The 25,111-nt window shown below is 36.4% G+C and overlaps 1 protein-coding gene across 1 annotated transcript in view; it reads right to left on the bottom strand.

The window, feature by feature from the left end:
• Positions 1 to 25,111, bottom strand: part of WWOX (WW domain containing oxidoreductase) — a 438,054-nt gene that overhangs the window by 309,170 nt on the left and 103,773 nt on the right. The window contains exons 7-8 of the mRNA XM_015874118.3: positions 24,002 to 24,187; positions 19,867 to 20,131 (exon numbers count right to left, since the gene is read on the bottom strand). Coding sequence (XP_015729604.1) covers positions 19,867 to 20,131; positions 24,002 to 24,187 — 451 coding nt within the window. The remainder of the gene's footprint in view (positions 1 to 19,866; positions 20,132 to 24,001; positions 24,188 to 25,111) is intronic.

Below are 25,111 nucleotides of genomic sequence, written 5' to 3'. Positions count from 1 at the left end.
ACTTCACAGCATGCAAATTACACAGCAACACTTAAAAAAAGAAATAGATTTAATTAAAAAAAAAAAAAGAGAGAGAGAGAGAGAGAGAGAACCACAGGCTCTGGAAATTCAATTAAAGGATTTATGCAAAGGTTTGCTAGGTTTTTATATGCAGTTACTGCTTATATAATGAGCTTTTCATATTAAAAATCAATAGGTAATCTAGAGTAGAAGATCATCCCCTTAAATACATTTTTGAAATCAATTTGAAAAATAGTCCATCAACTGCTGTGACTACTCTTGCTGCTTCGATTAGACTAAGAGCAATATTTAGATTGTAAGACGTGCTATGGAATACCTATGCTTGGATTTTGCTTTCAAGTGTTCTTATACTTTTAAGTGCCCAAGCTAATCATACAGTAATTCAAGACTGTGTACAATGGATAAATAATTAATTTAATTACTTGCAAGGGCATAAATGTCCTGAAATACATCAAAAACCCAGCCTTCTCATAGCACAATCTAACACTATTTTGAATATATGCAAAATCCTACTTATGTGAATGTCCTTGCTATCTTTCTTCTCAGCTATTTAGCACGCTGAGACAAATATTTCTGTTTATAAGTTATTAAAGTCACCAGCTAAGGAAGCAATTAGCTTAACACTTGTCTGAAGTGCAACTTTCACACATCATGAATTTAAAGATGGATCAGGTCCTGTGTCCTTCAGGTTTAATCTAATTTGCCAAGATGTTGTGGTGATATAAGATCATTATATAAAAGTCCAAATGTCCTGGTTAATATTCAGCACTTATCACAAATTCACAGCTCACGCAAGTGGGCAAACCTTCTATACAAATGGAGATGTACCCATTGCATCAGCGTTTCGCTTGCATCTGTCTAACCAATTGCAGTTTGTAACTATTCTGCGGTACTTATAAAGCAGTCACCCAACTGTCCTTTTTGTCCACCAACGTAAGAAAGTAACAAGAGGTATCCGACACAAAGAACCCAAGGGATTCATTCACAGCATAAGCTGCTGCTGTTACTGCAGCATGACAGTCTAAGCATATCAGAAGATAAACACAAGGCTCCTTTGCCCAGGTAGATGTTTACACGTCTCTTTCCACACATTCACAGATCTTGCCGTTTTACTCCTTAATCAGCACCAGATTGCTGAACAGTTTAACCACTTAGAATCACTTGAACTAGAATATCCCCCTGTAATGTGCTTGCATGTAATGCATGGGCACAGTGCTTTGTTAGTTTTGTACATTCATGAAATACAAACTCCAAACAATATAAAGCATAAGGAAAAACAGCACTCCTTATACTATCTCATATGATAGGGGGAAAGAAACGTTTGTTTCTGTTGTGCAAAAAAATGGTTATCTTCCACCACCAGCAACCAGCTGATTGTATACTCATATGTATTCCGCATGTATGTTTTGTTATCTTAATTCAGTACTTCAGAAGAAACATAATTCCTTTATAAGAGGTTTGGAAAATGGTGCTGGCATACTGCTTCTATACACGAAACAAAGCAAAATGACAACCATGAGAGTCAGGGATTAGACAACATTTTCTCTATCTGTCATGTGCTCTGCCAAGGCAAAGCATTTCAGCTACGAAACATCCTCAGAGACAAAGACACTATAGGAAAGTTTCAGAGCAAGAAGAAAAATAAACAGTGGCTGAAAACTAAGTAATAGTCAGTTTTCAATGAAAATTATGACATTTAACAATAACGCTACACTGTTCAGGAGGAGAATCTATCAATAGATTGCTCTTAAAAGTTGGTATGGTTTAAACCTGCATCACTGATCATGCTGAAAATTTCTGCTTCAGTACTTTCCTATTCACAGCCATTCTGCATCCATCATTGGAGAAAATGATGAAGTACAGACTGCAAGAACAAAGATCCATGCTGTCATTTCTCTATTAAGCCAGTTAAATATCTTCATAACCATTCTCTGAAGTACACTTCTTTAGTGGATTTCAATTGTTTCTTAAAACAAAAATCTCAAAGGAATCAAAGAAAGATGCTTGCTTACTCTCTTTTCAAAAGAAGTGTTGATACAGATGAATGCTATCTCTTCCGATAGGTTTGAAACAAAGATGTTAATGAACAGTAGCTTTATTTTAATCTTTCTCCCAACTAACTGGATTTCTCATGCACACCATATTTTTCCACACTGTTGCATTTTAAACATAGTGTAAGTACATGAAGGGGATCAAAGAGTTTCAGATGAATCTGAAGAGTTATAGCAAGGGTAACGAGGGTCCTTAGTTTCTAATGACAGAAGCATATGCTCTCAACTTTCTAAACTGCATCCAACTGAGCCATTTATCAAGGCCTGAAACTTTTTCATTATTTAAAGCACTACGACAGCTTTCCACTTGATGCCTTGGAAGTACACAATAATAGAGACTCTATAGTCATTAATTATAGTATCAGCTGGTTGATGAAGTTACTGTACTTGCTGCTTGGTGATTTCATTTTTAATTGCAGCAGGTGGTGTGGAAATAAAGTGATGTACTGACGCACACGGTCACCTCAATAGTATCTTCTTTTTTATGTATAGATAAATACAACTGTTTTCTGAAACTCCTTCTGTCTTATATCCCAGTGCACACAGTATCTGGAAGGAAAAATGAGTGCTCAGAACACACCAAAGATTAGATGCTCAGGAACAGAATGATAGAAGATACACAGTCACTTCCTTTCAAAACATTTTAGATGCTGGTTGCTTTCATTTTTCCCATGCAAAGATTCAGTCTCCAAACAGTTGTCATAAATAACAGTCACAGCTACATGCAGTGTAAAGCTTTTTCTTTAACATTACTGATACATTTTGATACAAGTCTGAAAGCAGCAATTAAACTGTACTGATATTCTAAATACCCTGTTCAATGGTTCTCTACTTTGGAATCAGTCTTACATGCTCCACTGCTCTAACCAATACATTCACATATGTTTTCAGCATTTAAAACCCACAAACAGTTCTGAAATCAAAAATAATGTGTTAAGGTTTGCGTGTACTGAATTATTGCTTTTTTTTCACTCTTCATAGTGCTCCTGTATAAACTTTTTGGTTCTCTGTATTGTTCTAGCACTGTCCACTTTGTAGAAGTGTTTTCTCATTGTTAATGTTTTCATTTCATTAATCTCTAATTTAACAGATTAGATATCTATTACAGGAGATTTTGCTGCCATAGGTTTTCTAAGAGATTGATAGGTAATAAAAACTGGTGTTTCCTAATGGCCAAAGACATCCGTCTTCTACATCAATCAGTAAACTCCCTTAAGAATCCCTTACATGTAAGTCATAGATCGATTGTACTCAAGCCTCATTACAACACACACACACACACACACACACTTTCTTCCCTGAAATAATGCTGTGCTACCTTAGCTCAAAACTGCATTAAATGTAATTAATACAACAGTGATGTAAATGGACACAATATTAAAATGTATGCCCCCAGAGAGGACAAATCTGCACAGGCAGCTATGTCCACTCTCATGTGTGGCACAAATGGCTAGGGAAAAATTTAACTATCTTACTTAGAATTTACATTGAGAAACTGCAGAAGCAGGAAGCCAACATGTTCCTATGTTGTCTCTTCCCCAAAAGAAGACATCGCCTTGCAAATCCTCTCTAAGGTGACACTAACCTCAGCCTTTGAAAGAGTGACACGCACAACATTAGGACTCCAAAACTAAATGGAAAGGATATTTACTATACATAGGAACGTAAAGAAAAATCTGAGGTGATGTGGACTGATTGGTTGTAACTTAAGGAAAAGTTATCTGCTTCTAAAAACGTAGTAGCTTACTTGCCTACCACTATTATATCTCATCTGAAAGCAAATTCTGTAGAAAAAGGGAATCAATGGACCTAAAAAGACGGCGTGGAAGTGCCTCAAAGTGTCCAAACCAGGCAAACAATGAAGCATGCCTTCAGTGTTGCTAAAAACAAACAATTACAGCAATAACAGCAAATACAGATAAGTAGCCAGCACTTCCATCTTTGAGGAATATATTGTATTGCTCAGCTCGGAGCACAGCCCAACTATGAACAGGACTATATCAGTGTACTTGGTTCTCGCTTTAGACCTTTTAATCCACTTTCTACATTACTACTAAAGCGGTCCTTCTGCATGTACAAGGCAGGAGAAAAAAAAAAATAAAAATTGGCTTGCTCAATGATAATATAATCAAAGCATTCAAATATACAATCCAACACTTGGACCGGACTCAGCTCTCGTGCACATCAAGGTTTGTAGCACTGAAGAGGGAACAAAGTTCAGCTCTTTTTGCTAATGAAGCACAGATGTTGGCTGTCTAATTTCAGAGGATTAAGATCTCTGTATCCTTGGTTCCTATTCTTTTCTAGCTCAAGTAAATTTAAATCTAGAAAATGCACAGCAACCTCACTTCTCACACTGTAGGACCACTGCACATATCCTCATACAAAACAAATGCGGCAATAATTACAATAGGAAGATTGGCACTTGCTCACATCATTCTTTCATTTTGCTTCATTGTTCCTTTTTCCTTCCTTTAACATCAGCTACTTTGTTACAGTTAAATTGTAGTCCCTCAGACCCCCATACTGCAGATGTGCAATGCAACCTGCATTATAACCATATAAGCATCAAAATGTTAACAGTCTTCACAATAACTACTCAATCAGTTAAGAAGGATTCCATATCATATCAGTTGCTACCAGCATATTTGTTACTTCCCTTGTCCTGGGTTACTTTTCAGCCATCTTTCCACTGTGGTACCAAATGTTGGATGTTACAAAGGCTCACATTTGCTAATTTAAGCTGCATAAATGTACGAATTATCAGCAATGAGCTGAGACCCACCAAGTCATAGGATCCAAAAGCAAACCCTGCAGGACATTTGTTACCTCTATTTCCATGGGTAATCAAGCCTTTCAGCCATCCAGGAAGATTACACTTGTAGAAACAGTTAACCATTTGTGTCATAGAAAAGTTTACATTGTGTTTTTTGTTTGAACCTATGAATATGAAAACTGATACTCTACAAGACATAAGTGCTGCATACTAAAGCACCAAATCCAAAAGGTGGTTGCCGACACCAGAATTAGGTAAGTGAAAACTACAAACCCTTTATGTGAGAAAACATGCCATTAGCCAGTCTCAAAACCAAAACAAAGAGCTGCCTTTTGACTCACATAGCAGTAAAGACGACCACTTTTCCAATGTCTCTTTTTAGCACTGGGCAGCTGGACATAATATTCCTAACATGTACACCAGAGTTGAAAGACAGTAAAAATAAATCAAGCATAGGAGAGCTTTCTGCTTTGTCCCTAGCCACAAATGAAAGCAAGGGGAAACAAGTGTAATGTTGGCTTCCCTTTTGAAGAAAAACAATCTCCTTTAAAGCTGAAGCAAGGTTAAGCATTTTTCCCAGTTACAGAAAACATGCAATACACATTTCTCATGAAAATAAAAAAACCTCAGGAAACTCAGTTATCACATTAAAAGGGGTTCTTCCTTCACACTCTTTTTTTACTTATTTTTTTAATACATAAAAAAAGGTCTTGCAAACAACTTCTGCAGACTGCAAGTCAGAGTCTTTGATCCTCAGTAAAAGGCAGGCTGCCTGACATTTTCATGCATCTTCCTGCAAGCAGGCAGAATGGGAAGGACATCACTCACAACATGACCACCACAAGCTATCAGTTAGCACTCTTAGTCAGTAACAAACAACTGATCTCATTAAAAAACTGCATAATAAATAAATAAATGAGTTTATATTCTCGAGTAACTGCAGAAAATTTAGGGACCAACCAAAAATGAGAACGTACCTCGATCAACACCAGCAAACACAATCAAAAGAAGGTGGTCACTTCACCTACATTGTACATGTTCAAACAATCAGGAACCATTAAGCTTGCTATACAGTTTCTTACGAGAGATGGTATGCACGTCATGAAACCCAGAAAAACCCCCTTTGTATTTAAACACAGCATGAACTGAGTCTCATATCAGCATACTCTAAAGATGAACTGGGAAAGAGAGTAGAGGCCAAGGTAGTCTTCTTCCTGTAGTGCATTTTCAGACCTCAAAGTATGGGGCAAAATACCCAACACTCCGCAGAGAAATCAGTGCAGAGGAATTATTCAGGATCGTATCCTTAGTCTATCAGTTTAGCTCCATACATTTATGATCTTTATCTTCATAAGCACATTGTTCCTATTTACATATGTATTACCATAATCCAAAGACATCAAATTATCAGGAAGTTGGTAAGAAAAGCACAGATTTTTGGGAACAGAATGTAAGCAGAAAGTCTCTAAATTAACCTTCCCAACAGAGCAAAAAAGTACGTTTTATTTTAGAATTAACACAACTTGAACGTGGTTTGGGATTTTTCTTTTGTTTCCTAAATTAGCTACTACAGACCAGGCAACATCCTGATTAACTGACTAGCAAATACAGATGAATAGCTCACATAACTCTATTTCTCTTGAAAACTAAGAGTTTCACTTTAGCAGTGTCTACTTCAGGCTTTTATCAGCACTAATTTCAACGGAAAAAAAATGGTCGTAAAATTCAGAACAGAGGGAAAACAGACCTTAATTAAGCAAAATGTTATCTGTTTCTATTATAATGAAAGCAAAGTTACAGTTATATTTTTACCAAGATTTTTCCTCACTTAATGAAGACATTATCCGTGAGTTTTCAAAGTCACTTTACAAAAGAGCGTTCAAGAGACATTAAAGTCAGCTTAAACTAAAAAGTCTTTTTGAAGTCAATAAACAATAAAAAGAACAATGAAAAGACAGCCTTTGATCTCTTCTTACTCCAAAGTCTTTAATTTCTGTTTTAATCTACTAGATGCATTAAGTCTTGTTTTCAAATATTTTTCATCTGCAGAGTACAGTATGCTTGCCTTGATATTTTTATTCATATATATTCTTACTGTATGAAAGTACAGTTCTCATTACCAAGGATAGGTGTCAACCGTAAGCTCTCCTACTAAAATAAAGAGGGGAAAAAAGTTTTTAAATGATTTTTCAGCCTCTTTTCTAAAAATTTGTTTTAGAAGAAAGAAAATATGTAAAAGGAAAAAGAAAATATCATCTTCAGGTTGGAAATTTGTGAGAAGATCAAAGACTATAATGCACATAGATTTTTTCAAAGGATAAATTATTAACAGCAAGGGCAAACAGATACTGGTCAATAACATGGTCAAAGATTATAAGTTAAGAGCATCTCTCTACAGCAAATTACAGTTAATCCGACTTTATTGTTTGCAAGAAACTCCAAGTTACTCACTGGATTTTGAATAGAGCTTTTATAAACACTCACTAGAAAAGCTGTGAATTGTGACAACATCTCGGTCATGTTCAGCAGCTCGGCAACATTCCCCTTTCAGTGCTATGCTCTGTTAACATAGAAACTTTCTGTAGTGTTCAAAGGATTGATGGTGAATATTGTGCCTGTACTAACCACTATTAGAATGTCAATTCTTATTTTAGTATCACTCATTTTGTCCTCAAAACCCTTTCCATAATTCTACCAAATGAAATTATTTTCCACTTCCATTTGTTGCTGAAGTTGCCAGCTTTTGGTGATCTGGATTTATCTACTTTTTTCAAGAAGTATTTATTTTGCAGACACGACTGATTATTCATGAAATGAATTATTAGTTTTCAATTTCTTGAGTGGGATATGAATGGGAAAACTCCATTAGGGTCTAAGCTTTATCTCTTTTCATACAATTTATTTCATTTTGATTCAAATAAAACATTATACTATGGGAAGTTCTACATAACAAAAGGAACCATGCAGAAATTTAAGCAACACCATTTTCTTACATGAAACTAAGCAAAAAGGAATAAAAACTTTTACTTTTCTCATGGCAGATATACTTAATAAAAAGAATCAGACTGAGAGCACTTTACTACGTTCAGACTAGCCTTTTATTGATTTGGATGTGCTATGAACCACATTATCTCATCTACAATAAGCCATTTACCAAGTGCAATGATCTATGGGCTAAAAGGCTTAGATTTTTAGTTCTTTTGTAGACTTCTTGATGAAATGGTAGATCAGCAGAGAGTAATACTATAATAAGATTGTGAAGGACACAAGTGTCAATATTACGGAATTAGAAAGTTTGCTATTTTAAAACCTCTTGCTGTTCATTTAAAAGCCTGGCACCTTTTTCTAGACTAATTGCATCTGTATATTTAACAGAGAGCCCAGACAACATCCACAGGGTGTCATGTTCTCAGTGGTTCAAGGGCTCATCCAGGAGAAAATACATTCACTCTGTAAAAGCCAAAATCACCCATCTGAGCATGTGACAAACAATTGATGATGCATGTGCTGTAACTACATGAGGGTACACGTTATTGTTGTACTGCCTTGACATTACTGTTTGACAATGCAAGCTTCCCCTGCTGCACTGGGGATTTTAGTAGTTTGCTTTAAATTAGATTCAATACATTCTGCATCATCTGCATCAGAATCATTTTCTCTTCCTATATGCACCAAGACTGGAATACAAAGCAGAGATCCCAGTCAGTCTTGTGACACACACAAGGCACATTTGGGCGAACACTCCCACATTCTCAACTGCGATTGCCTCTCCTCCAATTGTCAGCTTTGACCATTCCTGCACATGGGATCTCCATCTGCCACCAGGAAACAATACAGAAATCTCAAGATAATTGTTTATCTATGGTTCTCTGGTCATCTAGAGAACAATCACACGTGAAATCTGCTTCCTTGTTTCCCTATATTACATTTGATTGAAACAGGGAATATTGAACTTCCTGGAAATACATGCGATAATTATCCTACTTCTCAAATTATTAAACAATTAATGCCAAGATAACTTCTTCCTGAAAGTGGTCACTTTTGGCTAAGCGTGGACTCAGTGGAATGTGAAAATTGTTACAGTGCAAAAGAGATTTTCTATCCCACAGGCATCATCAAAATAATTTTCTGTTAGCAAAGATATACAGAACAAAATGTCAGTGGCCTCCAGTAGACAGAAATAAAAGCCACTATTTAGTGAAAATTAGGTGAAAAACAAAGCATATTTATGAGATTCTTTTATCTGTAGTTCTATGGCAAATTTTACCACATCATCTCTGAGTAAGACTGACAGGTTACATGCCCAAGTAAATGTACTAAAGACATTAGTGTCACTTTAAAGCAACTCAAGTTTTGATGTCCTTTTATTTTTGTTGTACTGCCACTATTGGGATGCAGTACCTCATTTTTTTAAAAGGAAAAAAGGAAATGTAACTAGTTCAGGCTACCATGCAACTTTACAACAACTGACACCAACTATAAAATACGCCAGTTTGTATTAAGATGTTATTGCACCCTTCCAGTTCTAATCGCCAATTATGACTCTATTAGTCCTACTTGGCAGTTCATCTGCTCCTGCATCAGCTGAGGGGGACTTGGAGACAGACCTCTGATCTTCTTGTTTCCACTCCAGCGAGTGCTCAGCACAGCGGCTGTCATCCTGAGACATTGAGGAGGTAAGGCATTGCCTTTCCTAAGATAACTACACCTGACCTTACAACAATTTACTGAGGAAATACCTGCCTAATGGCAGTGAGAGAGCAGTTTCTTTTACACTCACAACGGCGCTGCAAATTAGAGACAACAGGATAAATCTATGACCAGCTCACTAGACACTTCATTAAATCACTGTTCCCTTGCCTTGTAGAGCACTAATAGAATCACAGCCCTCGTTAGCTACTGAATAAAAGATCAATCACATTCTTTGAGAGCTCTTGCTACCAGCTTCCAGAGGAAACAAGGAGAAAAAAAAAAGAGACATATTTAGGATCATCAGTAAGATTCTGAATGGCCTCACTGCAAGTTGGTTAAATTACCTTTTCCACAACTGACTCCGAGTTTAATACTCTGAGGAACTTGTTAAGGCTGCTTTCAAAAGCTTCTATCTAATATATGACTACCAGGCCCTGGTCAAAAGTTCATAATGTGCATATGTAAAAAGGTACTAAATTGCCTGAGGGCTAAAACCAGAGGAGTTTAATTGCAGCAAAATGCTGAAAATGGTCTGTTGAGGGTCTTTCTATTGGGATACTGCTGGCACTAGCTGATTGAAGTACAGCACATAAAAGCCTTGCAACAATATTTCCTTAAATGCAGCTGAAACTACCAGCACTTCCTAGTGCATATGTGGAGTGCCAAGAGGAAAAAAAGAACCTTCCCTAAACAAACAGAGATTTAAGGATTGGTATAATTCATAATTCAAAAGTGCACAGATAAAAGGAAGAACTGAACAACAGTGAATACGTGTCAATATAACTCATGCCATATGCCCCACGTGTTGCTATGGGGGGAAACAGAAGTACATATGTAAACACACTTAATTGGCAGCCATCAAGATCTGCTGCTTTGAAAACCGAAAGCAGCCTGCACCAATGGAGTTATGACCACGCATGGAAATCTTGGAAATAGTTACCTGTGAGGCTGAAGATTACTATACTGAGCCTGAAATCCAACGACTTGTCCTTTGAAGTAACTGGAAAATCATTTCTCTAGCTATTTACATGATGAAGAAAATACATTAGGGAAAAACAAAACAAAACAAAACAGGACAGTACTTGTCATTCAAAACAAAAACCAACAATATTAATTCACAGGAAAAAATGGACATCATTATCAGGAGGAATCAGCAGTTTCTTCTCTTAAGTCTATTCTGACTTTTTATGTTTAACAACTTCCTTGGCAATAAAGACTAAAGGAGACAAAAAATACTACATCACAAGCGGAACTGTCAGCTTCGTTGATATTTTCTGCTATTATTCCCTTAGAAGTTAGAAAATCACATGCATTTCTTAGCAAAGAAAGAAAGAACTCAAACCATACATTTTTCTTACAAATACAAAACCACTACCTTCAGGGCAAGAGCTGGGAAAGATACTCACTTTTTACACACCAGCTCAGAAAATGGCATCGGTATAACCCTAAAATCACGCAACTCAAACTAATATCTTTCTTCTTGGCAAAGCAAGTTAACTCACTTCCAGTTTACATGATATATGACTTCAGTTGAAAAATTCCTTTCCTAGAAGGCATAGAATGCCCAGTAATCTTTTGCAGGTCTTCCCTCTGCTCCTTTAATTAACACTGTTAGATCAACACCGTATCAGGTGAGCAGATGAGATGAACTGTTTGACATAAGGAGATGATCAGATTCTAAATGACACTGTTACAAAGTCATTATCATAAAAACCTGCCAAGACAGTTGTTTTATTTGAAGTGCTAAATGAGTTTTCTTGTACTGGTAGTATTCATCATAAAGCAAGTTTGACATTTCAAGACAACAGTTTAATTGTAGTGCTGTTCAGTGTAAAGAAATACACTTCTCAATTTTCTAGCAAAATGAAGAAAAAACTAATTACACTCATTAATAGATTACAGTGGCAGGCAAGGTAACCCCAAGAGAAAAAAAGAAAGAAATACCCACATTCAAGAGCGTTGAATTAAAGTGAAAAAATCTAACCCTAACATTTCCAAGTACTAGTGTGCTTTAGCTCATAATCTTCAAATGTTCTTCAATGTTAACCTTCCACAATGGCAGTTACAGTATTCAATCAGAAAAGTCTAATGGTGTACTATTTCAGTAGAAGTATTTTCAAGTGTGTTCCCTTTATGGAGAGTTTGGTACCCAACACATGAGTAAATACTTTCATGACCAGCTAATTAAGCACCTCACAAGCCATTCGTATGCACAGTCATCTATTAGAAATGTAAGACACAAACAGGAGTTGGATCCAACGTGAACAAGCTCGTAGTAAGGTGAAATTTATATGCCTGGACTGAAACTCTTCTGAATTAAGAGCAATATCCATTTCATATAAAGTACCATCCTCAGAGGCAGAATATTTATGAAAAGTCTTTTTAGACATGTCAGCCCTAGTACTGCTATAAAAGATGGGCCCTGCAGCACTGTCAAAGCAGCCCTGTGTATTCAGGACAAGTAGATCTTGTTTTCCAAGAAAAATAATTATATCTCGAAAACAAATATACTTTTATCTAAGATTCATCATCCAATATTGCTATCTTTAACTCATTTCAATGTGACGCTCTTGAAATTAATAAAATCCTTAAATACTTTTTATAGATTTTTTGGGCGAGCATAGAAGATTGTGCTATATCCATAGTGATATTTTTTAATTGCAAAAATACGTTGTCACTAAAATAATGGATGGGATTTGACTGATGTTTATATTTACTGTCATCCTCCTTACTAAAAAAAATTGATGCTACTATTCTAACAACCAGAGACAGCAAAACAGAGGGACTGGAAAATATAAATGCTGAAATATTGAAAGGAAACTGCAAAAGCTAAGTACATTCGGAAACTCTCTAATTACGAATCTTCATACAGATTATACAGTTAAACTGATGTGCATTGGATCATTTGCTGTGCATATCTACACTGAACTATGTATGATGTTCACTTTTCTCTACAAAAATATACATGCTTACTTAACCAGGAAAAAGTAAAAACCATTTGAACTACAGTAGAAACACATTCAGGATTTGAACAGGTTTTAACTATCTTCTTCCATAAATCTCAGAGAATGATATACAAAGAAAGGTGCAGAACTACAAAACACCAGTGAATTTCCAGTGGAAGAACTAAGAACACTCTTCCTATGACAGCCTCAACAACCACAGACCATTTCCCTCCATGTAGGAATCTCGCCAACGCTCCAAGCTGGCCAAGGAACATCCTGCTTTTTAAGTCTTGCCTTTAGAACCATGAAAATTATTACACTCATATTCGTAACAAAAAAAAAAAAAAAAAAGCTACACGCTTCCTCTCACATTTACATCAGGAAAAAACATATATATATTCAAACACAAACAAACTGGAATAAACACTTGAAGAGAAAACTGACACCAATAAGTAACACTACTTATTTCACAGCAAGAAGCCTCCCAAAAGCCTTGATGGACAAATTTTATAGACTCACATGCATATTTGTACATTTTCAATAGTTTTCTTGCCAAGAAGTTTTCAGGAATGTTAATTCACTTACGCAGCTATTATGTCCAGGGCATGCCAACGTGCTGATGAATGACACATCACACAGAAATAAAAACAAAAATAGATTAATCGATTTTTCAGGAAAACAGACTCTGTGCTCCCTGATTCAGGAATATTAAACATATTAAGAAACCAAGTATTTCTCATTTATATAGACACATACTTACATACATACACATACACACATATATATGTAAAAATAGTGAGAAAATACTGAAAAAACATCATGTAGTACACTGTGTTTGATATACTGTATTATTTTTGGACCTTAAAAATATACTTTTTTAATGACTTTGCTCTAAAACACGGAACCTTCTAGCTCAGATTACTTGAACACTCTTACTGTTTACTCTTCCATCTTTTTTTCTAAAGTCAGAAGAGACTTCCCTGGGAAATTCAAATAAATAAGATATCCAGCTGCACAAACACTATACATTCTGTTAGATTACTTTGGCTTCCTAAGGAATATTTGACTTTCTCAGAATGTAAATGATTAAAGAGAAACCATCATACAAAAGTGATTGGTGAACTGTTTAAAGCGGTATGGCACCTCTTCAAAGGTGATAGAGAGAGAAATAAAAAGACCATGTTATGGTAAAGCATCTCAGATATCCAAGGAGTTCTAGAGAAATGGTAATGTCACTAAGCACCGTATCCTCCAATTAAAGAGTATTATTTAAATGATAGCTCTGTAAAATAGGATCTATGCTGTATTTTGTTTTAAACAACTTGGTATTTCATCTAATCTAAATACAGCCAATAAAAGCTTGGGGTTTCCTGAACATCTGTCCATTCATAAATAACTTCAACAAATGTAAGGAAAGACAAACCATGTTCTAGAATCCACAGATTTATATTGCTCTGAGAGTTACACTTTCAAAACTATACAGGCTAACAACACACAATTATGTAATTTAATGAGTTTTACGTATCATTTACCATCTCAAATTGAGGCATATGAGTCTAACTTTTAGCGTTCAAATAGACAAAAATTAATCTTTGCTCAAAAACTTTGTTTTTTCTGAATAGTAGATGCATAGATCAGCAGTTTTGATATCTAGAAGATTTTATATCAGAGGGAAACAAAAGTTGACTGTTGCCAGTCTGTGTATGAATTTTTCTTTTCTTTTTTGATTACAAAAAGTGATTACCAAATCATTGCCACCTATAAGCTCAAGTTTTATTGCTGAGAATATTTGAGACTATTAACTTTTTAAATCTGCAAAAGACTGCTTGATCATTACAAATGAACCGCACTGCATTGACTCTGCTTTTAATAAGAGATACCTCATTCATAAAACTTTTATCTCTATTATTCTCTTGTTACTAAAGAAAATGAATAATCCTGTGATTTATGTGCTAGCTAGTAACTAAAGAGGTCTGGACCCTACAGTGTTATTTACAACAAACTGTCTAAGTGACCTTGCTAAGGCACACAAATGAGAAGCCCTGGGGTAAGAAGAAGGATTGTGTCTTTTAATCTACGGCAACTGCACAGAATGCAACCCTGGCTTGGGAGTGCAGCAAGGGTTCTCAAGAACACCACTCCAAGGATAAGGCAAATTTCTAAAAACTTCTATAGTAATGACATACAAAACTAAAGGGAGGAAAGAAAAGCTGAATGTCTTGTTCAGCTGCTTCCATCAAACTGTAGCATCTTGCCTGTCACCTAATCACCTCAATGCTCACATAGAACTGAAATTTACTTCCTTGTGGTTTCTCAAATATACTCTGAGTAGATTGATGCTGGATAACAGCTCAGAGACTGCATGGCACTTCAGCTGCAGCATTCTCTACATGTCGAGTAAAAGAGAACAAGTAAGAAAAAATAGGAACTTAAAATCTTCTTTGTTACACTACAAAATAACATAGCTGAAAATTTACAGTGAAGGAAAGAGTGAGGCTTTCATATAAGAAAGTAATTATGGACAAATCATACCAAAGCAGGAAAATAAAAAGAATTTTAAGGATCTTTTGCTAAGAACTCAAAATTTTATTCGTGAAAGAGGTTACAGCCACAAATTTGACACTCTCTATTTTCAGAAAGGAAGTTTGTTTCTGGATAGTGTGAGAATCCGAACCAATAAATGAACACAACTAACCGAATGTGAAATTGACTTTCTACAAATTTCAGGAAAAAAAGGCTCTGTTCTGTTTGTGCCTACCTACGAGGCCAAGCTTTTCCAGATTTCAAGCCAGAGAGCAGACTGGGGTTGGATGTGAGGTTGGACAGATTAGCATTTGTGGGCAACACAAACCTGCATGCAGACATTCCACAAGGTGTATATATAGCTTTCTAATTCAAGAAAGTTTTTTCAGGCTGAAAATAGGAAAATATGCTTTTTAATTTCAAATTCTAATTTAATTACTTGTAATATAAAACTTTATGGACCAAACGTATGCTTGCCTTACAGCCCACATACTTGGCAGGACATTCTGAAATCCTGCAAGGATCTGGGGAGAGAGGAAGAAATTCCTTACTTCCCCCACAAAACTCTGGGATGTAACAGAGCTGCTCCACAAAGAGCTTTGAGGGTGTGCAGTACACAGCAAATTCCTTGGCCACCACTCTCCCTGAGCGCTGCTCTGCATGCAGCGACCCTGAGCTGGTCTGTTTGGCCTGAGGATGGGCTTTCATAATGACTTTCCATTCCTGCGGTGATGGTTATGGGGGACTAATTTATTTTACCCTCATATTTCATGCTACACTTATTTTAGCAGGAAGCTAAAATACATAGGTTTGATAATAAGCTAGTCTATATGATATTCCTTGATAGGATACAAACTCTAAGTACATGGCAGAACCCTTCATTTTTCCTGTTTCACCTTCTGCCCAAACTCCCATTTGAGAAAAGAAACTGCCATTTAGATCAGTCTGAAACACATAGATACCCACGCTGCCCAAGACTGCTCCTGAAATTGTACATGCACAGTTGAGGGCAGAATTTGGCCTGAACTGTGAATTCAATAACAGAAGCCAAGATCAATTCAATTAAGTCCGCACAAATCTTTAGACAGAAAAAATGCTTACTTAAAGAGGGAAAACTTAAGGGTTACTCCAGCTTCTTCAGGGAAGAATGGAGAAAGAAAAGTGATGATAAGACAGAAGGCCTTTTTGGGCCTTCTATCAAAGCAAACAGATACGAGCAACCATTAAGAAGCAAGACGTCTCTGTAGGTGAAGGTTCATTTCTTGCCAGAATTGTATTTCTAAGTTGATGTCAGGTGTGAATGTAAATCATCACAAGAAATTCAAGTTTAGGCACTTTCAACACATGACAAAAGTAAAACCACTGAAGCAGCTGTAGGTGCAGGGAGTTTCCTCCTGCCCACATGAGCACTGAAATCCACACCAATTGCTTAAAACACTCCTGGGATAATACCAAACATCAAGAACTCATTATTTTACATCAACTAAGACATGCAGAGGAATTTGGGATCCTGAATAATATTCCTTACAATTCTCAGTAGGAAATATTTAAAATACAAGCTCCAACTCTGAAAAGCTACTATCTTTGGGAGAGGAGATGGAAATCAAAGTATAGAACAAGTATCAGCCTCTTACACACCGAAAAATTAAGAGCAGACTGGTCTTACTGTGGCTAACTGGAGGGTTACAGGTGACAGGTTGAGCTCTTATAGTTGTAATTTATCTCTCAGCAACAGGACCAATGTTTTATTCACAACCATTAAAAGGACGTAACACATCTGCTAAAACTCTAGTACAACGGCTGGCTTTGCACTGCAACAGGAAATGTAACCCAATAGTCTCAGCACTTCTACAAACCCCGGCCATTTCTTAATGTAAAAGGATTTGAAAATTTAGTTCACTGAAACATCTGTTAAGATCTTGCTAGACCAGCACATGATACTCTTTCTGCTCGGTTACCTGCCAACAAAAATATTTTGTTCAACATAAGACTACCACAAGTGTGTGATAATGGCAATCTGCTTATTTTACATGCTGTTGTACACTCACAAAATCATCTGCAGGTAACATTAGATAGCACTGAGATTAAGCTGAAAGCTAACCGATTTTTTTAATTTTATTCTTCTATGTAACTAGTAAGAAAAAAAAGCCCAACAAATGGACTCTGAATGACTAGCATTAATTTAAAACAAATGAAGCTACTTAGTTCTAGAATAGAAGAAAAAGAAAAAGGGGAGAAAGAGAGGTTGGGGAGAGAGGAAAAGAGAAGGAAAAACAAAAAAAAAAACAAAACAGAAGAAAACAAAACCCAAATCTTAGATCAAACCACTTGAGCATCCTCATGGCCTGTGAGTACGTTCCTTTCAGAGTTTCTCTTCCAATTTGCTATTTACAGTGGGCACTTGTTTCAATTTACATTTAATTATATTGTAAGCTTCTCCAATTTACTGAGTAACTGTAAAGTGGTAAGTAAAAGACAGATTCTTTCAACATTAGTAGAGATGCAGTTGCTAAAGTAATAAAACAGTACTTTATTCACAATTATTGCTTTCTACCAAAAATACTTGGTCTCCAGTTCTAACAAATCCTTGTATATTTTAGACCTTGAAAATGGGGGGAGGAGAAGGAAGGATGAAGAATCTATCAGTTTCCGGCACTCTACTGAATATAAGCACTTCTTTTACACCTATATCCACCAGTAATATAAATATCGTATAATGTTTCAAAAGCTACAGACAGCATTCTGTGATACAACAGAAAAGTTATTTATAAGCAGCACAAACAAACCATAATTTTTAAGCTATAAGCATTCAAACACTTTTAGGAATATAAAGTTGCATTTCTTTCAGTATGATATAAACCATGAACAGAAACAACTAAAATTATATACCTGAAAGTTTCATACATGAGAGAAAGTGCGACCATATCACAGTGCCATTGAAAGGATACGTAGTCCAAATACCCTACAACACCTAGATCACACAGTCCAGAGCCTGGATTGACCTGACCTTAAATGTCTCCAGGGAGCAGGCATCTACCACCTCTCTGGATAACGTGTTTCACTACTCTTAATGCAAAGAAAGTTTTTCCTTATATCCAACTTAAGTCTTCTCTCTTTTCAACTGAAACCTTACTGAAGCAATCAGGCTTAGAAAAGAGTGCACTGTTCTTCAGTGCTGCTATCTTTTGTACTGAATTTGTATTCCCTTCTACATACCACTCATAAATAAAAAGACACTATCAAAAAACCTAACAGTGTAAAGACTTCAAAACAAACATCACTGTTTCATCTTGTTCCCTAGAGGATAAGTTTACATAAGCAACAAATACAAAAAGTTCCTCTGTGAAAATATGTCAGAGGAAATAAAACTAACAGTTCATAAAAGCTCCACAGACTGGCTCCTTCTCAGTGGATGGTAATACCATACATTAATCCATTCTCAGTAGAACTTAAAGAATTTGTTTTATAAACTATCCTTAACTCAGCAGAGACACTGTCTTAAAGGTTTTGCTCACAAAACATGCAATCAAAAGAGATTATTTAATTGTCTCAAGGTGCCAAAAAAGCTCACTTACCAAACTCACAGACATAAACAAGTTTTGGCTGCAAACTGCAGGTTGAGCATAGAAGTGCAAATACTCTTCTGACTGCCTCATTGTCACTACATCCCTGCTTGAAAGGGTATTTATAGTTTTGCCCCATTAGTGTTACTGAAAACCCAGTATTGTTCAAAAAGCTGTTCATGTTTGGACACATAGCCAGTTTTAAATACTCTATGTTTTCCACTTACATTATCCCAGTAAAACTGAAGACCGTCTGCTCCACTTCTACTGGTAATACAATCAGGTGCAACAATTGCTTCTGTGCTCTGCTCTCTTTCAAAAAGCAATTAATTTGGCCTCTATTGCTATGTCAGGAGATAGTTACATTACAAAACAACTACTTGTGTTGATCATTAAGTCCTCTGTAAAAGGGACCTTATTTGAGCCTGATCAAATTGCCATGGCTAGATACGTTCAGCATAGACATTAATTTTTCAATTTCCCTGGGTTCCACCTGCAAATACTCAAAGGAAAACAGCCAACAACATTAAAAAGAAGACTGTCCTCAATGAAGTAAAAGTCATTTTTGGACTCCTAAAAAGTATCCTGTGGCAGAGGATCAAGAGAGAAGAGTAACCTTCTCCAAGCACTAGAGATGCTGAAATGTTTTATATAATGAAGCTCCATAATGTTGGATATGAAAGAATAGCACAGGCTTCCATTGCATTACTGTTCCAATCCAAAGACCAGTGTGAAGATGAAGGAAAAAGCCCCACCGCCTTTAGTGCTTTATAAGAACTAGAAAATCATTGCTGTTGTTATTTTTAAATATGAATGAAGGTGCTTTTACCACTGAAAGCACTTTCCCTCAGCCATTAATAATGTCTGTAGTATCTTTTCTAACTAGGACATCTGTTTACATAAAAAATGCAGTCGAGCATATCCCACTTAAAAACCAAAGAAGTTTGTGGTGTTTTACGTATACTGAGCAGTGAAATAACTCTGAACTATCCCACACCTAAAATATACAAATGCCTTAAATCGGAGCAAGTGAAAATCATGTATTCAAACACTGGAATCACTCAATCCACCTAGCATGTTACCTGTGCAGCAGGTTGACAAATTTAAGCTAAAATGGTTGAAGGAACTTTTACTAGACCACTCATGATCCTGACATTATGTTTGTCGTCAAAATCAAGGCTGTAGTTATGAAAGGCAAAAGGTCAAAGCAAATACATACATCTGGAATTTTATAACTTTACTCCTCTGATTTAAAAATTGAAGATGTGTAAAATAATGTTAAGTCATTCACTTACCATGGATTTGGTGAAAGGTCGAGCCAAGGTAAACAGCAGGGTATACACCCACCAGCTACGATGAATGGAGGAGTAAATCAAATTTCCAGGATGGACTGAGTTAGACGTCACCCCATGGGGAGAAAGGCGTCGATTCAGCTCGTTGGAGAACAGTATATTGCAAAGTTTGGAACGATTGTAGGCCAACATTGCCCAATACTCCTTCTTAGATGGAGAAAGCAGGCTGAAATCGAGTTTTCCAGAGGAGTCTTTAATTTCTGTAAATCTGAAAAACAGTAAACGTACCTTAAATACCCCAGAGTTAATCTTGCTCTCATTAAGAACAATATAAAACGTAGATAACTGAGTAGAACTTAGCCAGAACCAAAATAAAATATCAGTTTATTTGGCAGTTGCAAGTATCTACTGCAAATTACTCAAGGCCCAAGGAATAGCCCATATATATAGCAGTAAAATTATTCAATACTTAGCAAACACAAATAATAACTGAAAGCAAGTTGAAAAAAAGGATTTAATGATTTAAAAGCATTGTATGAAGTTACAAATTACATTCTTCTTAATCAAAAAAGGAAAATTTGCCATAGTTCCAAAAACGCACAATTAATGTAGGCTAAAATAGAAGCAGAGAAATACAGCATTTCATTTCATCCATTCCCCTGATTATTTCATCATATACTGAACACTTTCATTTAAGTGTTCAAGTAACTATGGATGAGTCTCAATACCTCTTAGACTCTTTTTTAGATTAAAAATTGATGAATATAAAGGGGTTATAACCTTGGTAACTTGCCATCAATAGTCTTATATGTTTAAAAGACAAACGTAAACAAAGCCAAAATGAGTTCTGGCAGAGTATAATGTTTTTAAGTATACCCATGGCATGGCTGAACACAAATCAAAGTAACTAGTTGATGTTTTTTAATTGGGTCTGACAGAGTCATTAAACACCAGCTGTTTGTTTCTTCCTTCCTTTCTTTTTTTTTAAATAACAAAGCAGGGAATGTTCTAAAGCTGAAGAAAAGGAATTTTTCGTATACTATATTTTCCAATTCTTACAATTTTGATGTATCAATTTACTAGATTACCATAGTATTAGAAAATAATACTATATTTAGTTACAGCCTCACGTTCCACCCATAAGAGCTACTAAAAATAAAACAGATTTAGCAAGCTCTTTTTAATACTGAGTTTTCAGAATCAGCTAGGGAGAACAGGGATAAACATAATTATAGTACACACTAGAAAAATGTTTTAAAATATCTTTACCAATTTTGCATCTCATACCCAGAAATGAAGAGATCAGCTGGAATTTCTACATCTATTTTGAGAGCAGGATTATAATACATTCAGAGAAAAGCAACTATAGTATTTGAACTCAAGAGGAACCCAAAATGGCCTATATCTTGTAGAATTGGCCCTTCATTTTAAACAAACAAAATAATCTCTTTCATAATTTTCAGTTAGATAACAGACATCTTTGAAATTAGCAGGGCTATTTTGGGAGGAATTTCCTATATTCGTTCCTCAAGTAACCTCTTAGGACACCAAAATTATCTATAAATAAAATACTTTTTGTATACTGTACAATGGAAACACACGGGCATAATTTAAGCCCATCCTTCAAGTGAGTCAATCTTTCTTATGTCGGCAAACTCATTGAATTCATAGGATAAGGACTGCACAATCAAATTAAGTACACAGAAATAAAGACAGAAGGAAAGTCAACCTACTTATTATTCTGATTTTCATACAATGTGCTTAGAGTATGGAAAGCTTAATTTAAACAGATTTCATTTGTGTTGAATCCAGATAAGTGAAAAGAATGAGGAACCAGAGAGGCAAATAAATATTTTGCCTTGGAGCAGTCTAGTAAAATATTCTTTGCAAACATGGGACTTTTTTTTTTTTTTTTTTTTTTTTTCCCTAACAGGGGGTCTTGACTCCAGCTAAAAGATCTAGCCAAGGTTTATGGAAGTAATTAGATACCAACACTTCTGTTTTACAACACAGTTTAAGGCACAGAGTTCTCAAGTAGGTCAGAAAGTACTACAAAACCAATAATACCTAATGTCTCAACTAACTTCTTACATCAACTCCTTGCCATTAAACTGATTAGGGGCAATACCAGAGTTATTTACAATGATCATTTTAAATGCTAAGATATTACATGAATTGGAAGAAGGGGAAATCAAGTAGATGTGTTTATTATTTTACTCAAGCATAGGCCATTGCTTATTTTTTGACTAGCTTCTATAAAACCTCGGCTGATCTAATGAAATTAGCAACGAACACTTCTAAAAATGTTTTTGAAAACACAAAAAGAGATCTTCAGAGCTGTGAGCTCTGGTTATATGTAACACTTAGTATAGTGAAAAACAAAGATGTCGTTTAAAATATCATCAGACACAAACTTACAAAGGGGAACAAGCAGCTGACAATTCAACATAATCTCCCATTAAATAACAGCTCATTTATACATATCCCATTGTGCCATCCACATCTGGCAAGTGATTGGACTTGGCAGATTTATTTCTAGAGCTATCTTGCCTGCCCTGCAGTAGCCTCCCTCACTCCTAACAGGACTCTGCTACTTGCTTTCACAGACCTGGTGTGATTTGCAAAGATAAGGATGTCCAGATTTTGTTACCACCTAATTACTAGACATTTTGTGTCTTTTAACACCGGGGAGGATTATTACTGGCATTTTCTATTGCTTCTTTCATTTCAGCCATCATAAATTTAAAATGGTAAAAGTAAATCTATCTGCAGTGTGTCATTTATACCATAAGCCCCTGTGTTTGGAAGTGATAAAGGTTTCAGCCTGACCCTTGGCTGGTCTCTCTCTACCAGGTCTCTGGGGTTGCATTTTATGGAAACATGATTAAAAAAATAAGCTTCATGCTGGGTCACTAAAACATTTCAGAAATATGAAGGCAGGGGGAAAAAAAAAAAAAGAAAAAGAAAAAGAAAAGAAAAAGAAAAAAGAAGAAAAAAAAAGAAAAAGAATAAAAATGCTCATATATTCTTTCTTTGGGTTTGCCAAAGATGTTACACATGACCAGAAGTGAAATAGAAATCAATGACAATGTTTAAAGCTAGATGACAGAAGTCTAATCTTAGAGTCCCGGAACTGAATCAGAAGCCAGTAAGTGGTTTGTACTCTTTCGAATTTAGAACTGGGGCCTCCATTTTGCACGAGGTACTCTCTAATTCTCTAATTTATATCAAAACCTTCTTCCCAGTTATTAAAACAAACACTTCCAGCGCAGCCGAAATAAGGCAAACCTCATCACAGCTGTATTCCAACTGCACTTCTCATGACAGTAGGAAATACGAGCATCTAATATTTTAATTAAAACTTTCACCAAAAGAGGCATGGCCAGTGTTCTAATATGTATTAACTATACTATTTCCCAGTTACATTATCCAGCTAATGTCTGCATTGAATTCCCTAATTTCTCATTATAATACAATTGGATTTCATCTAGTAGTTTTTAATTGCATTGTTTCTCCTACTAAAATAACTGCACATTCTTCTTGGTAAGATGTTGAAGTAGTCGAATGACAAATCAATATAGGTCATGCCATTCTGATTTAATCAATTATTATTCCATCTCCCAGCGAAATCAATAAGTAGTCTGATATGCAGTGAAAATCTGCATTCATACAAAGAATGATCAAAAAATACCTACAAACTAGAACACACTTTACATATGGCAATGTAGCAACAACCACAGACATTGGCAATGCTCTTTTTAAAGAGATTTTTCAAACACCAAATGCTTTAGACCAGGGCCTTTCCTTTTTAAAAGCTTACGCAGTTCTGCCATCACCCTTTCTGCTTTAAGGATGGCAGATCTCAGCTAAACCCAAACCACAGGTTGGATGTTAGGGGAAAGTTCTTTACTAGAAGAGTGGTCAGGTCCTGGAACAGGCTGCCCAGTGAGGTTGTGGATGCCCCGTCCTTGGAGGTGTTCAAGGCCAGGTTGGACGGGGCCCTGGGCAACCTGATCTAGTAAAGGTGTATGTTTGGTGGCCCTGCTAGGCAGGGGGGTTGGAACTACATGATCCTTGAGGTCCCTTCCAACCCGGGTAATTCTGTGATTCTGTGATTCACAGCATAAAATTAACCAACCTGTGTGACTCTGAGGACACGACAACCACCCTGGCAGGAGAGGAGTGGCGCAGGACGTCCTCCAGCAGCTGGACAAGATAGAAGTGCCCCAAGTGGTTCACCTGGAAAGTGGACTCCAGGCCATCCTCCGTCAAGCACCACGAACCCCCGAATATGGCAGCATTGCAGACCAGGATGTGAAGAGGCCTTGAACAAACAAAAGCATTAAGGGTTAAAACAGAAATGTAGCTCAATGAAATGCACTTAGTTGTATTCCTGGGGGAATCAAGTGCACGCAGTGGGTGCAGGTTACAGTTCTGTAGGGCAGAGCTGTGTGAGGAAGGCAGGGCTGCCCGCTGCTGGTTGCACACAGAACCCATCATGAGGGCTGTTGAGGCACAGCCACCCCTGGGAAAACGTAGTGAAGAATGAATTGCAACACTAACATCAACATTAATATCATTACATTTGTTTGGGTAGCCTTTTCCAGCTTATTTCATCTTCACTGCAATGGATGAAATCCTGTGATAAACGCAAAATCAACCACCCAATGTAAACCTTATGTTTAAACATAACAAATGATGCAGAGATAGGAAAAGCAGCTGCTTGCCCTCCGTTCAAGCACTTCTCACAGCCCTACATGTAAATGAGAGGAGATCCAGCATCAGATCTACTACTTTCAGGTTAAAAAGGGTACATACATCTGCTCTGAACATCTGCAAAAGGAACTGTGGAAAAGATGAAAAATAAAGGCACGGATCGTCAAACAGACCTGACTGAATCTAGGATCCTTCAGGCACATTTAAAAGTCCTGATTTTGATAGTCCAGATTTCAAAACATTTCTGGCAGAATCATGCACACCTTAACTGAACACTGAGATTTGTTCATCATCACTGACAAAAACAGAAAGGTACATATCTCCCTTTCTGCTCAAACCACTTTGCACAAAGGTAGTGCGTTTGCCATCTCACTCAACACCGCGCAATCAGGCTATTTGCTGAGGTATAAAAGACTGTATTTTTAAACAGATATCCAACCCTTTGAGACATATTTTATCAAAATGCTTTAAACTCAAGTTCATCTTGCCTGTCATCTGATCCATCTGCCAAGAGGAAAACAAAGCCTCATGA

This window comes from Coturnix japonica, chromosome 6 (genome assembly GCF_054131305.1).
Source record: "Coturnix japonica strain WE chromosome 6, WE-NBRP24, whole genome shotgun sequence".
Classification (NCBI taxonomy): domain Eukaryota; kingdom Metazoa; phylum Chordata; class Aves; order Galliformes; family Phasianidae; genus Coturnix; species Coturnix japonica.
This window is presented reverse-complemented; position numbering and strand designations above follow the sequence as displayed.